This window comes from Camelus ferus, chromosome 15, assembly GCF_009834535.1.
Source record: "Camelus ferus isolate YT-003-E chromosome 15, BCGSAC_Cfer_1.0, whole genome shotgun sequence".
Classification (NCBI taxonomy): Eukaryota; Metazoa; Chordata; class Mammalia; order Artiodactyla; family Camelidae; genus Camelus; species Camelus ferus.
Window position 1 is genome coordinate 31248266 of NC_045710.1, and position 16632 is coordinate 31264897.

Genomic DNA, 16632 nt, shown 5'->3' on the forward strand with positions numbered 1-16632 from the left:
GAAGAATGCTCTGAATTAATTTCACAGTCCTCCTTTTTCATAAAACTTCCAAAGAAACTAATAATTTTCCGAATTGTGTAGCTGTATTTTCCATTTCATGATAAGCAGTCATCAACACAAAAACAAGGAGGCCAAATACCACCTTTGTGTCTTGTCCACCACTGGCACTTTTGGAAAAAGATACGGAGTAACAGCAAAGTATATCTGGGAGAAATGTGATTACTGATATATTTACAAATTTATTTTAATCACATTAAGTAATATTTCTTAAAGCGATGGGTTCTTCTTCTGTGAAATTTCTTTTTTTAGTGAACACAGAGTTGTTTAATAGTGAAATTAATCACAGTTTGGACAGACTTTATAGTTGCCCTTTGACTTACCAATTTCAGTAAGCAAAATTTCAATCAAGTCTAGATAAAATATACTAATCCTAAATAGCCCAGGTTTGTCACCTACCATTTCCCATAAGCTGCTTACCATAGTGAAAAAAAAGAAGAAATTTTAAATTAAATGCCAAACAGTTGCAGACAGCACTTGTTTGGCTGATTAACTTGTAGACAAGCATTACAAATAAATCTGAGCATGGTCTGCAGCAAATTAAATTCCACTGCTTTTAAGAACAAAGAATTCCTTGGCAAAGAGGATTAGCAACTTTACACCCAGGAATGCCAGTTTAATTTAATTGTTCCACAACCCAAGATTTAATATGCAAATATCATTTTGATATATAACAGTGAATTTAACTAAGTGAAGAAACAAATTCAATATACAACCAGGCGGCCTTTTCTGAACTGTAATTACATACAATAAAGAAGCTGGCCATATCTCCCCCCACTGGCCCCCATTATTGGGACTGAATTATATTAACATGAATCAGAGCAAGTGTAATTAAAGGTTAAATTTTAAAAATATATTCTAATTAAGAGTCTAAATAGCTGCACAATTAGAATATTGTAGTTAAAACCATACCTCAATGATCTTCTTGGCCTCCTTGTAATTTCCTGTTTGTAGGAAGGCAAAGAAGAGATCATAGAGCATCGTCATTTCACCTTGTTCTTGGCTCACGAAGTCCATTGCTAGAGAAGAAAGAACGTTTATTAGAAGAAAAATGTAGAGAAACACAATAGCACTAGAAGAGTTCTAGATAAACACAAGAAAACTTTAAAACAAATACTGAGAATAACCTAAGGGTTACAGCTCTATCAACCGATTTTCTGCCACACTGCTTACCTAACAGCATACACTCATGACATTAAGTACCTCTGACTAGCTTCAAAGAGAACTGGTGAGAAGGGTAAAAATCCTCATAAAGACAAATCACCAAGTGGAGCCAAAAATAAGAGGGGCAACTTTTCACAATGAACAGTTACTAAAATCAGGGACATTTATAGTATTAAAAAAGTGGTTACTGGAAATTTTTCTTTTCAACTTAGAAATATAACAAAGTTTCTCTAGATGTGCTTGCCTTCCTGTTAAATTTTCTCTTCACAGCATTAAGATTAAATAAGGGGAAAAGAGAAAACCAACATTAAAATATTAGAAGGTGACTCACCTTTCTGAATTAGATCAGTCTCGCCTTTCTCTATCAGTTTACATAAGACATCATGAATCCTTGGTAGTACTTTATACTTTTCATAGCAGTCAAGGGTGACTTCGAGAGCAGTAGGTAAGTCATCTCTTAGAAACATCAAAATATTAACAATGAATGAAATATATGTAATTTAGTTTAGAGAGATACACAATGACCTGTCAAAATGTAAGCTGAGCTTTATTTAAGGTAGAAAATCACAAAGCCAAAATGTGGGGGGTGGGGGATGGGGGGGTGGAACAATCTTATATAAAAATCAATGCTCAGAGTTCAGACATCATTAGTGGTTCTCTGTTTTCCCTGCTTCATCTTTTATTATTTTACTTGCTAAATGGCACTTTTTAAAAAGTTCAAAAAGTGAAGGCATTCTCTGAGATGACACATAAGTTGCTATAAGAATGCATTATTTCTAAAAACAAGGATTACTGTCAAATATTTTTTCCAACCACTTCTATGTGTTTATGGTTCTCAATAATTCCAGATTTGGGAAACTTTATTAAATGCCCATCAATAGCCATTACAGAATTTTCAAGCTTTTCACCTTCCTCATCATATTTCCATAGTGCTGCTTCTCCAGATAAGGAGGAAATAACTTCAGGATTCACATACACAGAAACTTACTATAGCTAAACTAAGATATTCTTACATTCGGTGAATTCTTAGAGAACTCTTAAAGTTTTTCATTAGAGGGTAAGCTTTTAAAAATTTCCAATTATAAAGTCAAAGTTTCTCTTATGCGGTTCATTAAAATAAAAAGATATTTTCATTAAGTAAGTTTCTTAAACAGAGTGTGGAAAATACATTCCTGTGGGTCCTCAAAAACTACTTTTTCATTTTAAATGGAAAATGACTGTATGAGACCTTGGAAAAGCTGTAGAGATGATGTGATCCAATTCTACATGCCACCTTCCTTTATTTTTAAATAATGAGGCAATTAAGGCATCTAGAGACTTGACTGATTAGCCAAGACTACTAGGGAAGGCTCTGCCATCAGGACCCTGGACTTCTCACTTTCAGCAGAGTCCATCTAATTATACTTTATGCTCTCTTAAAGGCACTGTTGTTTATTTAACCTGATAAGGCGGCACAATATGGAATAAAAAATTAAAGTTTTTGAGAAGACAGTATGAAATATATTTTTTAAAAAAGAAGCATGGTTAGAGGCATGGACCAACGTACAACTAGTGACAGTGGTGATAATCTTTGGGGAGAAAACAAATTTCTCTCACACACGCAATAGTTTTCAAAAGGAAGAAAGCCTTTTAAAATTTTCCACTGAAGCCCTAACATTTTGGTTCATTATACAAATGTTATGTTGCCCTAGATTGAATTACTATTTTATCTAGATTAAGATTTTAAACTGTACTAAAAAGTAAAATACCATGAAGAAGCATTAATTTCATGGCAATAATACTGACATAGTGAAAATGAGCCTATCCTGATGGAACTCTACCTTATCCTCTTACTAAGCCCTGTTTACAGTGCATCTTCTGGCACCCCACAGAGTCATTTGAATTTTTGTCATTTGGGGTGAAGACTAAATTACAGGTTAATTTCAAAACTGCAAGTAGATGTTGCAGGCTAGATTACTGTCATACAAGAGAAATGCTACAGTAGCTACCACATATGATATAAAGCTTTATATAATCAGTATTTTTCCTTGCTTCAGACACAAGTTCAGTTATTACCTTTCCACAATTCCATTTAATGGAAAACTACCAAAATATTTTTAAAAGAAAAACTAACACATACTGACTTTTAAAAAGCAATAACATCTACTTTTTCAGATCAATTCCCAAACTAGAATTGTATTTCCCCTACATTATGTCAAAGCTATCAATAAATGAATGAATAATTGTTCTGTCAATCAAAGAGACATGTTAATCGTCTCTGGTCTCCAAATATATGCTTCTGAAGATTATACATGCTCAGAAAAACAACAGAAAAGACACGAATAGCAAAATGGAAACAATTCATATATTTGTTAGTAATTTTAAGTAACAACGTTACTGCTCCCAAGTTGCCAACAAAATGAATTAGAAATCTATAATGAAACATTTCATATAAAGTGTACTGATGATAGAAATGAACTAATAACTAGTCATTTCTTTTCAATCCCTATTATCTACATTCTGATCTGTGGCTGGTTGGATCATGTTACTATAAAAAGAGATAAAAATGTCCATTCCTCATATAATTTGATGTCATCATTAATCTTTCTGTTAAAGCTTGAAAACTCTGGGTAATGGAAATGAAAAATACTAGAAAGTATCTAAAATTCACATTGCTATGAAAATAGTTGCATATGTACAGGACTTCTGAATTTCAATCCCAACTGATAGGTACTATTCGCAGCTAGGCTACAGTAATGTGATACATTTTGAGAAGTGGCGATGAAAAGCAGATTATCACAACAGCTGAACTCAAGAACCTCTGGGTTCCCTCCCAGCTTTAATACTGTAATGTGAGGTTCTATGAACTTTGGCTTATTAAGTTCGTCAACTCAAATGCTTCACACCAGAAGAGAAAATCATCACATGAAAATCACTTTTACTGGGCAGGATGAAATCACTAAGTACAGCAAAATATCAAAGGGAAAAAGGTAGAAACTGCTTTCTACCCAAAATGCAAGACAAGACTTTATCAATCAGTGTAATTCTAATTTCTGTGACCTAAAATGATTCTGTGATTTCCTATGTACACTTTAAAACACTAAAACAGATTTAAAACCCCACCTTAAAATAACAATAATCCTTTCAATAAATCTTGTTGATAACATTAATTCTGGACTCAAAACTAATTCCATGCTCATTTCAGTATACATACATAATTCCTAAAGCTTTATATACAAATGGGTCACAAATGTTTAAAAGTCCAGTCCTAATAAAAATTTAGCCACTGCTTTCACAAACCTCAAATAATACTAAATGAAAATCAACTCTATAACATATTACCTAAGAAAAATCCATTGTGATATTTTCAATGACTAGACCTCCAAAAAATATTTCAGTGAAATATAGAAAGAAATTTTAATGAATAAAACTACATATGCTAATAAAAAGTAAATAATCATTTAAAAACTATTTTTGATAAATGCTAATTAACTCAACATAAACTTTATCAATATTCTGTGAGCCAATGAAATAAAAACAGAACAGAGGAAAGGAAGACTATAACTCTAAATCTTAAGAACACATATATATATGTATATTATATATATATAATAGGCTGAGTCCAGTAAGTACTTTTAACACTTAAAAGAGTTTTATTCATTAACCTTAATAGATTCACTTGGGTCATATTAAAATTCATTCTAGAATTTCTACTTTACTTTTTAAGGGAACACAACCATTTATAAAATTACTACAAACTGTAACTCTGTATCATCATCAGGAGGAACATGCAGAAAGGTAAGCTTGAAGCTCATATGGTAAATCTCATGTTCCCTCCTGTTTAGTCCTTATTATGAAATGAAACTATGCTTTACAATGTCATTGACAGAAAAACAAACAATGGACATAACATTTATTTTGAGGCTCCCACTGATCATAAAAATATCTATTTAAAGGTATCAGGACACAAAGCCCTCCTAACTCAAATTCCTTTATACATAACCGTAAAAATCACCAATGTGCGTCATACAATCTAGAACTGTTAGAAGAACAACCAGTGACAACCATTTGTTTACCTACCAGTAGCTTTAAACTTAGTCTCCTTACTTACAGTAAAAAAAAACTTTCCAATGCAGCGCGCATGCTTAATTTAATCAAAAATTTTAAGTGACAAATATTGATGTTTAATTGGTTTAAAGTGCTTCAACATTATGCATAAAGTGTTAGTGAAGTGGCAATTTACTTAAAGGGCTTACTGACTGAAAAGCTCTTAACATCTGAAATCACTAGAGAAAAGAGGAGCTTTGAGGGAGAAAAAAGTTTAAAACAAGGGAAGGAGGGGAAAAAGAACCCTCACAGGTCTAAAACCTGACTATTCTATAAATCTTAGGCAGATGTTCAGTGTGGAAAGAAATCAATTCAGGAGGAACCACAGACTTCAGAAAAATTATTCTGTTAAGAGAACCAGCCCTTGAAAAAGCTACATTTTTTTTTTCTGTTCATCATCTATAAATGAGGAATCTTCAAGGAGACTGGTGTTGCAATTACAACTAATCCTCCCCAAAAAATTAACTGTTGAAGGCTTTGTAATTTCCCTAGGTACAATTTAGCTGTCACTTACTTTAAAATTTACTCAAACATGCGTTCCGAACAGCACTAACTTCACATGTCAAGTGCTTTCCAGCCAATTGAGTCTAAACTGGAAGTCGGTGTTAAACAACTGAATGATTAGACAAGATAGCTCATTTCCCTGCTCTTTTGTTCAGAATAAAATGCCACATTTACATTATCAGGCTCAACAGGATTTTCTGACAGAGGGAGAAAAAACCCTACTGAACACTGTCCGTACTAAGCACATGAAGCCTGTCATTTACCAATCATCCTTCAAAAAGCAATAGCCATGAATGTAACTTAATTACGACCCAATGATCCTTGAAGAAAAATCATCTTATCACTGTCCTGTCCCCCTAGGGCAAATGAACCACTTTTTGTCCTTTGGCGCTGATGATGCTAAGTTCTTAATTGCAATAATGGAGTAAAAGAGCCAAACCTCCTTAATTTCCTTTCAGCACATGAAGAGTTTTACTCTAGAAGTAGCATTCCCATAAATAATAAAAGTATCTAGTACAAATGAAGATGCCAAAATTGAACGGGTGTATATATGACAGAATAACCAACATTTTAAAAAGTATATTTCCCACTTCTGTAACACATTAAAGTGTCACAGTGAGTTTTTAAAACATATTGTTATAGGTTCGTCTTACAGAAATTGTGACCTTTATGAAGAACTCAAGATTAACTTAGCAAGAGTTCGGGGAGGATTATATGTACAAAGTCCATGATTCACTTAAATGAAATGCATGTGGGCATACACAGATTATAGCACAAATCAGCACAGAAAAATCCTTAATGGAAAGCAGAAATTAAAGCTTCTTTGATCATTTGCACTAAATAATCCAGTTAAAACAGCTTCAGATATTTTTCACAGGCAATGAAACCAAAATAGATCAGTTATAAAACAAGTGAATCTGAAACTGCATTATACAAATTTCTATGCCTTTAAAACTAATGGCCCAGATTTCATTAATTTCATTTCCTTTACCATAGCATAAAGACTAATCAAAAGCTCTTTTAACCTATGTTAAAGCGTTTCTTTCTTCCTTAATATGGAAGATCCAGGTCATCTTTCAGGATCAGGCATGATTTCAATTAAAAAAAATTTTTTTAAGTAGTTACAAAAGAAAATGTTTAACATTGATGTGGACAACATGTAGACATGTGGCTTACAGAACAATCTCAGTGTCAATAGAACACAAGGAAATATTGTTCAATTTGGCATATTTCTCTCTGCTCAATGCAAGTTACTATTTTGATAATATAGAAGCAGGTCACTTTTCACTTTAGTAACTTCTCCATAATCTTGCAAATCTGTTATTATTTTGGGTTTCCCTTGGCAAATGAATAAAAACAAAATGTGTATTATTTTTCATACCTATAAAGCTTTTTATACAAGTAACAGACACAGTATTAAATTTCTTCTATGTTTTATCTAATGCTGGAAAAGTCAGTCCAAAATTAAGATCTATTGAATCTTAAATAGATCCTCTTTGTAAGGAATTCAACCTCATAGATCTGTTCCAGAATTACAGTATGTAAGTGATAGCCTCTTCAGAGTCTTGCAATGACTTTCCAAAAGGATGCTTGCCTTTGAAACTATGAAGATTTTGTGCAATGTTCTGAAATGTTTCTCGTAATTTTACTTCATTCCCCAGATGAGCTCAAACCTGCTGAGGCCAATTACGTGATATTATTGAAGATTAAACATATCTAATCAAATCAAACACACGTGGGCTTTTTGGCAGGCTAGTGTAGCTAATTCTAGTACTGCACTTGTCATGATTCTGTACTAATTGGCTATCGTCCATCAGTTGGGGAAAACACAACTGAAAAAAAGTTTCAAAGTCACTGTTTTCCTCCAACTTAGCCCCAACTAGGAGTACTACCACCATTTTCCACAAAACATGAAGTCTCCTTTACCTGCTTTTTATTATTCTCCCAACTCTGAAAGAGTCAACCAAACCTTTTTATTATGACAGATGAAACAAGAAGATCTTGTCATGGAGACTGCCTCTGCCAAAGCAAAGAGAGTAAAAACAAAAAACCAAACCAAACCCAGGCAGATAAAAATAGAAGGTAAATGATTTCTCTTTGTATCTGAAAGTAGTTAAAAAAAAATCATAAAAGATATGAATTTAGATTTTTCTAGCCCAATTAACAGGGACAGTCAAATTTTACTGAGACACAAATCTGACTATACTATAAAATCAGAAGCACAGAGCATGCTCCAGGTTAACATCTGAATCCCATGCTATTTCCATCTTCCCTTGGTTCATGAGCCCCATCTGCAGACCTCTTTCAGAAAACTTCTGTATTTCCTCTGTCTTCAAAGTATTTCTATTTGTAAGGTACTTTTCTACCATGGCCTCATTTTCATTGTTAATTATTTTATTTTTGCTCAGTGGTGGAGGAGGGCCTAATTCTTCTGGGCACTGGGCCCATTTCTTTCAAATCCGCATGCAGAGCTCTACATGCAATTTGCAGAGATGGGTCTTTTAAACAATCAAAAAAATTCTAGGAGGAAGCATATTAATTATAGGATTTCTATATAAAGTTGGCTGTGAACATGAGAACTCAATAACACAGTAATTGTTTGAATCACTATTTCTTTAAAAGGATGTAATGCTGAGATTGTGGAGGTTAAAATTTGGCCAATCGTCTAACTTGATAAACTGTTTCTTGATTGGATGGCAAAAAAGTTATTTCATAAAACGTGTGTGTGGATATAAATATATGTGTGTATACACATATTTCCTAACACAGAGTTAGTTAAAAGAGATGGTTTTTATTCCACATTTTAAATACTAAATCATTCATTATATTCAATTGATTATACCCCGTAATAAAGAAAAACCACTAGAAATTTGGGGGAAATATTTTAACTGTTAAGACAGATCTTTTACTTTTCTTCTGGAATTGATAGGACAACATCCATACAAAAATCAGAAAATCCCAATCATGAAATAAGCAGATTAAAACTGCATTAAGCCATAGAAAAAAATGACAAAGAGGTAAGGGCTAAGAAATTTTAAAAAACAGAAGAGAAAAACAAATGCAAGAGGAAAAGAAGATAATAAAGGGTGCTTCATTATCTTACTAAAATGTTTCACTCATTGTAAGACAGTAGGTTGATTTCCTGATCTGCATTGAAAAATACCTTATATTAGGCACCGACATGAACATTCCAAGTGTAAAAATGTTCAAACTCAGTAAATGTTACCCTATCAACAAAATTCATCCTCTTCCCACAAGATAGAGACAACTTCTACAGTGTTTACCAAAGCTAAATAACTACTGTATTGGTACATGCAACTAAAATACTATACAGAGAAAAGGAGCACTGAAGAAACACTGCTACATTATTACCTGAATAACAGTCATGAAGCACAATCAAAAGCCACAGAGAATCCTTCTTTCTTACATTTATTAATAATTAGCACTTATTAGGCTCAAAACTGGGAAAAACTAGATTTGATTTCAAGTAATAGCATCACATCCTCACACACACAAAAAAAATCACCATAGACCACTCCGTTGAGAAGTCCACAGGACCACAGGGCACTGGTGATTTTAAAGGTCACCTACTCCATGTAAGTCTTCTTATTCTGTGGCAAATAACCTCCAAGGCTTCCGCAGCACCGAGTATTTACAAAGCATAATCCCCAAGTGATTAGATTCATTCTTTTAATGCCAACATTTAAAATTCAAAATTCAATTAACTTACTTTTCCAGATATAGGGTGACCAATGGGGAAGTTAAGGTGGTGGTTGGTTTCGCTAACCCTAGAGTCACGATGGCTTCATGCAACTGTTTTACTGTTTCAGTTTCACCTCTTAAAGCTGCGCCATTTAGGATGTGGAAAAAGGACAAGACTGTTGCATCTTTGATAAGAACATCCTTCTCTTTCATCTCCTTTAGAATGTTAATAGCATCTACAATGAAGTAGCACAAAAGACCCTTAGGTAATTTCATGTAGGGAAAACAAACTGCTATTAAAACAGCATTTCAAGCCCAGCAGGAATGTAAATTCTAGTGTATAATGCCGATTTCAAGTTAATTACTACTTGCATTTCTAAACGAGACTACAATTATAAATCCACAATAGCATGGTTTTATCATTTCCCTGCAACTTTGACTACAAATTATAGATAGGGACTGTGTGCCCACTCTGCACCGCATAACCCTGTACGGTCTGCCCTATAGCTGCAAGATCCTCCTAAATGGATGCTTTTATCGTTCAGAGCTAACATCTGCTAAATCACACCATTGTTTCTTCAGCAGATGGCTTGTCAGGAGGCCAGATAATAAAGATGTGTTTACACTGTATATACAGCCAGACTAATGGTCTGATACCGATAGGGCCTGTTTGCTATGTCGATACTAATTAGCCAAGCAGAGCCAATGAAAGCTTTCCAAAAGACTGCATGTTAATACATTAGATTCATTAAGCTTCATTAGGAAGGCAGAAACAAACATTTTAGGGTATGGAATAAGTGCATTTTTATAATGTTGTTCTTAATTATTGCACAGACAGAATGTTTTGACCGCTTTACAGAAAGTGATTTTTAAAAAGCAGGCTAATCTTTATAAAGAGTTTTCTGTGTTAGCAAGGCTTCCAAGGAAAAAATTCAATGTTCAAATCAAGTATTTTCTCCATACACTTTTCACTATAAATTTTTTTAATCTTCTCTAGGCACAAAGAGAGGAAAGCTAAAGAAAAACAGTTTCAAATATAAAGCCCAATGAGAAACTGAAGAAATGATCAAATAGTAAGAATATATTATCAAGTGTAATTAATTATGTTAGGCTTAGCATTATCTCAACAATGAGAAAACTGGAGTATGCATATCAACTATACGTCAGCTAGGCTCTCCCTGCAAACTTTTCTAAGTAAAAACTTATTAGAGTATACATTTTGCTAATGTTATTAAAAGTTAAGACAAAGACTCCTGCAAAATTCATATTCTGAAATAAAGGCTATGTTTATAGGTTTTATGTTCAGCCTTCTGACGTTCTTAAGCAAAAACAAAGCCATTAGTGCAGGCATATAAGCAAATTGTGCCATAAGTCATGATCTTCAAACTCAGTCCAAACAGCAATGCTAATAAAAACTAGCTGCAGAAATGCAAAAAGCACTGAGCTGTGCAAATGTAAATGACAAGCTTGCCAATCCATTAAAACTAATGGCCTACACTGTCCATGCAGCTCTGGTTGGATTCACATGCAAATTTGTATGCAAAGTGTTCAAGCACTCTGAAGGACATGATATACCATTAATATCAATTCACATGTTACTGCAGTGGCAAGATACTTGCATCACGTATTTCCTTTATGTGCTGATGCTTACCTTGGAGCTTGCCATGTTTTCCCAATACTCTTACAAGTGCTACATACTTGCCGGTGTCAAGGACGGCAGACGAATCTAAACGGTCACTAAAAATTAAAGCCACATTTGTATTATGTCAGAAATTGGTTAACTGAAAAGGACTGCAATAGCCACTTGATCACTTTTCAAAAACTCAACAGTCAACCTGGGTTGCTATTATCATTGGCCTCTACATTTCAGTTGAGGTTTATTTTTGAAGCCATATACAAATTCATATGTAATTATATTCAAAGCGACAAAAGAAGAAAAAGTATAACATTACATATATATTGCATCTTTCGATCTGTAAGTGATACTCATGAAGAAACTCTCCTGCTTCATGGCATTTAAGGTGATTCGAACTTTGTAATGAATACCAAAATACCCAAAAAGACATATTTTTATTTGGTAAATCTATCAGGATAGGAAACCAAAGATACTTGAGAAATGGACAGAATTTTGCTTACACCACAGTATAGACAGGGGACTGTTTAACAAGCCTTATAAAACAGTTACCATCACCACTGTTCTAATATGCAGTTGTGTAACTGTTGGGAAAAAATCTTGGCTTTAAGGAACAGAATGCTTTATCATACTTACACAAAGGCTCCTTGCTGAAAACAAGCCATAATTAATCCGAGTCTTACAGTATGAAATTTCAAAAATGCTGACAAAAAAGAATTTTTAAAAGCTACATTATATGCAAGTAGGATTCAATCTACATGATCCATCAAGAACTGTGTATCAGCATAAATGCTGATGATTTGCTTCAGAGCCGAGTACTCACAATTCTCGTTTCAGGTTCAGTGCATCTTCTGCATTATCATGTCGACAGCACAAATTTATTAAAGATGCATAGCCACCGACAACCATGTCCGATTCATATTTTGCTTTCAATTCAAGAGCTTTTTGCATGTTCTAAAATAAAGGATAGAGGTGAATAGTAAGATATGAATATAAAAGTAAAAATGTGAAATGTCTAGTTTCAATGTTTGGGGTGTAAAAAAAAGTTAATAGTACTTTTAACATAAATGGATTCATGTTATTAACTTCACCTTGCTTTCTGGTATTTTTATTTGCCTTTTAAAAAGCAGGAAAGCCATATATGTAGGGTTTAAAAGATTTGTTATCTGTAAGGCAAAACACACCACTATGCCAAATTTGATGTTTTAGATTTGGGTACCATATTATAAAAAAGACTTCCAGATTAAATGCATACCAAGTCAGCCCTCACTCACAGTCCAATTTTCATGCTCAGAAAAATATATCATTGCAAAGTTCCTCACAGTCTAATTTAATATTCAAGTAATGTGAAGAAATATTTTAGAATTTAACAGTACCATATTATAACCTTAAAATCAGTTGTATTTTTTCCCCCCTAAAAACACAGGCATACAACCAAATGATACTGAACTAGAAACTGGAAAAGTCTAGTGCTATACCACAAATTGTAGACACACACTAAAATGAACACAAAGTACAGCTGGACGCCTGCTGAAAAAAGGCAAGAGACCCTTTATCTCAGAAAGAGCTTTTTTCCAGCAGGAAAATGGAATTTCAATCCCTGCATTAACAACCTAGTAATATTTGACTTGCAAATGACTACTGCATGTATCAGTTGCTTGACAATCTAGATACAAGAGACCGGAGCCATGGCTTGAAAGGACATTTGGCATGTATGATAAACCTATCACGGCTGTTACTATCATTCACTTTGCAGATTATCATAAACAAACTACAGCAACCCGAAAACATGCCATTCAAGGTGTAGCTAAAATTAGTTAACCTTTCATTTAATTGCATTCTTCACAGACATGATGTATAATAATCAACTGTAAAAATCATAAATATTATATTTAACTTTGCTTACTTTTACCTACAAAGAATTTTTTACCTTAATAGCATATTTGAAATATTTAAACAAAGGTTACCTCTTCTGAACAAAGCATTAATATGAGTTGCTTTAGGACATCTCCTATAGGTTGATTTTTGGCTTTTAGTTGTTCAAGTTTAGACTCCAAATGAGATGATGTAAACTGTGTAGTCTACAGAAATGGGAAGAAAAAAGAAGGAAAGAAATTTACTATAAATCTCATGCACTCTTTGTCTCTCCTTGTCTTTAAACTGACCTTTCCTAAATGTCATAAATGCTATCAAAGATATTAATCTGGGTATCTGTGGATGGACTCCAGGGGTTTATAAAGCTCCTAGATTAAATGCAAATTTCTTAGATATGTTGATTTTTCTGAGGTGGGAAATGGCTTTCACCAACTTCTTGGAGGTATACTGATGATAAAAATGCTAGGTTTCATAAGAACATAAGTCTATAAGAATTCACGTTAAATGCACTTATTATAGCATGTAAAATCTACTCAGAAAGCCTACTTACTTTTTGAGCATCTGTCTTCTCTCTTTCAACCAACATATTAACATCCTAAAATTAGGATTTAAATCCGAATTAGAAAACACGTGGAAAATATATTAGCAAATGTACAAAGCAAATTTTGAAAGTCTCGTCTCATTTTTACTGCTATTTTCCCACCTTTCCAAAATTTTCCAGAAATGCTGTTTATACTTTATTAACCACTGTAATAAATATTTAAAACATATCCTTCAATATATAAACAGCATTTACCAACAATCAATGAAAAGCCTTGTTTTACAGGTTGTCATTTAAATAAACTTTTGGCCAAAAGCATCATGTTTAAATAAAATTTTAAAATTAAGCATTTTAAAAAGTTGATTACAATTTCACACACACCTTAATCAATTCAGGAACATGGTAGCTATCCAGTAGATTACGGATGCCTCTGTAGATATTCTCAGGAATTTTTACGTTCTGTGCAAAGTGAAGGGAGAAAAAAAACAAAACAAAACAAACAACCCTAAGTTGTAGACAACCAAACTGAAATTTGTCTAACAAATTATCTCAGACATAATTTAAGTCTCCAACTCGTGTATGTCATTGAGAAGTGGTCTGGTTGTACGTAAAAGCAGCAATTTCAAATCTAATAGATACATGTCAGGCAGGACAGGCATTATATAGCAAAAAATGAAATGGTACCATCTCCTTCAGCTGATGGAAGTATTGTCTCAAACGCTCCTCCTTGGCCTGTACCTCTGAGTCACTCATGCTGTCAATCAAGTTATAAAGAAAATAGCCAACAGCTTCTGTGGAAAAAAACAAGAGAAAGCATTCCACTAAAATTACTGAGACTGTCATGTTATCAAGATTAATTTATAAGAAATCATTTTGGTGTGAGATGTCACCCTGATGAGAGGCTCTGAAATGGCAACAATGATCACTGAGGCATAGAGATTATGTGGTTTGGGAGCACATATCTAACTGGTGAGTGAAAGGAATATTAATTATTTTCAGACCGAGTGACAGCTTTTCAGTACAGAATCTTACTTCAATCTATTTTTTTCCACCACTCTGTGACAGAAGTGGTCCTGCCCAAGGCCTTACCCCTTTCCTGTCCAAATCACAAAGAGTGAGAATAAATGCCTTGTGTACATTTCTATACTAATTTTTTGGTGGGCAATATTTAGGGAAACACATAAAATTAGAGTATTGTTAAATGTTGAGTATAGAAAGTTAAATAATTTTAATAAGCAGATACAGTAATCCTGTGGAGAGCTGCCTATTAGCCAATGAACAACCAAGATTAACAAAGATGCTTTGTAACAACAGTAATTTTCCTATGCATTCAAGCATAAAATATATAGGGCCATGTGTTAATCTAGGACAGAAAAATTTGAACTTTTAAGAAGGGTACCGGGTACCTTCTTACAGAAAACCCTATAGTCTAGGCTTTATTATATGAAAACAAAAATTATTAAATGTCAAAATAATGTACTTTGGGTAATAAATTATATTTAAGTGGAAAGACCTCTTTATTGCTTTGTATGTTTAAATTACACCTGCAAAAACACTAAAAACTCACAAACACTAAGGATTACTGACTGTTAAGCTTATTTTGATAGGTGCTATAAGAAGCATTTCTTCAATATCTAAAAAGAAACTGCCCCCAACTCTGTCTTTAAAAAAAATAATTATGATAAAACCAAACAACTCATAGATCTCAAAATGCTGTGGTTAGCAATATAAAGATTTATAATCAAATGTTTTCAAATTTCACTTTCAAAAAGAAAGCATTTACTGCTGTAATCCTTCTAGCCCATCATTACACAGAAGAATGGATTTGTGGATAAGTTACAATCATCGAAATTGAAACGCTACCCGTTGGTCCTGGAGGCTTCTGGCAATAACGTCCATCCTTGTACAACAGTTCTGTTATCTGGTAAGACAGAAAATGCGCACATTGCAGTAAGAGAAGCAAACAAGAACAAATACAATCTGAAATTGAATTCTTGAAATAATAAAGCCTCTGCCCAGTAAGGTATTATTCTATATCACAGTAATTCAACACCACCCCCACCTGCCAAGGAGATTGTTTCGTTTTTAAATAATAGGTTTGTCTTTTAAAAACAAAAATAAAACAAACCTATGTTGAAGGAAAACTGCAATGTTTCATGAAATGTCACTAAGAAAGCCTCCAGACTGACTTGTTAATATATTGTTCTAAATAAATTGTTATAATAGGAAATAGCTTACAGGAATTATCAACCAAAGTTATTTGTCATTGTATTGTTTTTGGTCTGTTTGAAACTGGGCCAGTTTCTTCCTTTTAAATGAAGTTTTACAGAATTAACAAAGCAAAATATAAGTTTGTTGTCATTGTTGACAGTTTTTCAACAGTTTTCCAGTCATCTTAAAGGGTCAAAACTTCTAACGTGTTTGTTCTCATGGATTCTTATCAATTGAATACACAAACACTAAAAGACTTACTCTTCGACATTAATTCTGCCCACAAAATTTCAATAAAAAAATCCAAATATGTATTTTATGACGAAAATGATTACAAAACCTACAGTACTGACATGTAACTTGAAAACAGTATTTGACTATATATCCACAGGCTGAAGATAGTAAGAAACAGTTATCTGAAGTGATACAAGTTAGGAATTCTGAATAACTTTTATGTATATTCTACAACTGAACTTATTAGTTCTTTAAATAGTGCCTGCCACATATTATAACTTAGCAACTCAAACGAGTTACTTCTGCAACTATTTATTTTCTAATATGGAAAATTAGGCAAAAGTGACCATATCCCACTTCACTCCACCATGAATTAATGCTGTGGTTAATAGCAACTCAAAGGATAGTTAAGACAGAAAGTGTTCAAAAGTAAAGCAAAACAAAACAATCTTCACCTACAAATTGTTTTTTAACCAACACAGACATGTATATAAGACAGACAATAAATTCTACCAGAAGCTGTAGCCATACATTAGACACAGGACAGCCACATTTAATACCAAATTTTGTACAAAAACACATTTAAAAAACCAATGAAAAATCTTTCTAGTCAAAAAAATTATTT

The 16632-nt window shown here is 33.3% G+C and overlaps 1 protein-coding gene across 1 annotated transcript in view; it reads right to left on the reverse strand.

Annotated features, from left to right (window-relative positions):
* The window catches only part of LRPPRC (leucine rich pentatricopeptide repeat containing), a 93760-nt gene that overhangs the window by 39291 nt on the left and 37837 nt on the right, over positions 1-16632 (reverse strand). The window contains exons 16-25 of the mRNA XM_032497422.1: positions 15426-15483; positions 14247-14353; positions 13944-14021; positions 13572-13616; positions 13114-13227; positions 11970-12100; positions 11165-11250; positions 9542-9749; positions 1553-1677; positions 970-1076 (exon numbers count right to left, since the gene is read on the reverse strand). Of these exons, the coding sequence (XP_032353313.1) occupies positions 970-1076; positions 1553-1677; positions 9542-9749; positions 11165-11250; positions 11970-12100; positions 13114-13227; positions 13572-13616; positions 13944-14021; positions 14247-14353; positions 15426-15483 (1059 nt within the window). The remainder of the gene's footprint in view (positions 1-969; positions 1077-1552; positions 1678-9541; positions 9750-11164; positions 11251-11969; positions 12101-13113; positions 13228-13571; positions 13617-13943; positions 14022-14246; positions 14354-15425; positions 15484-16632) is intronic.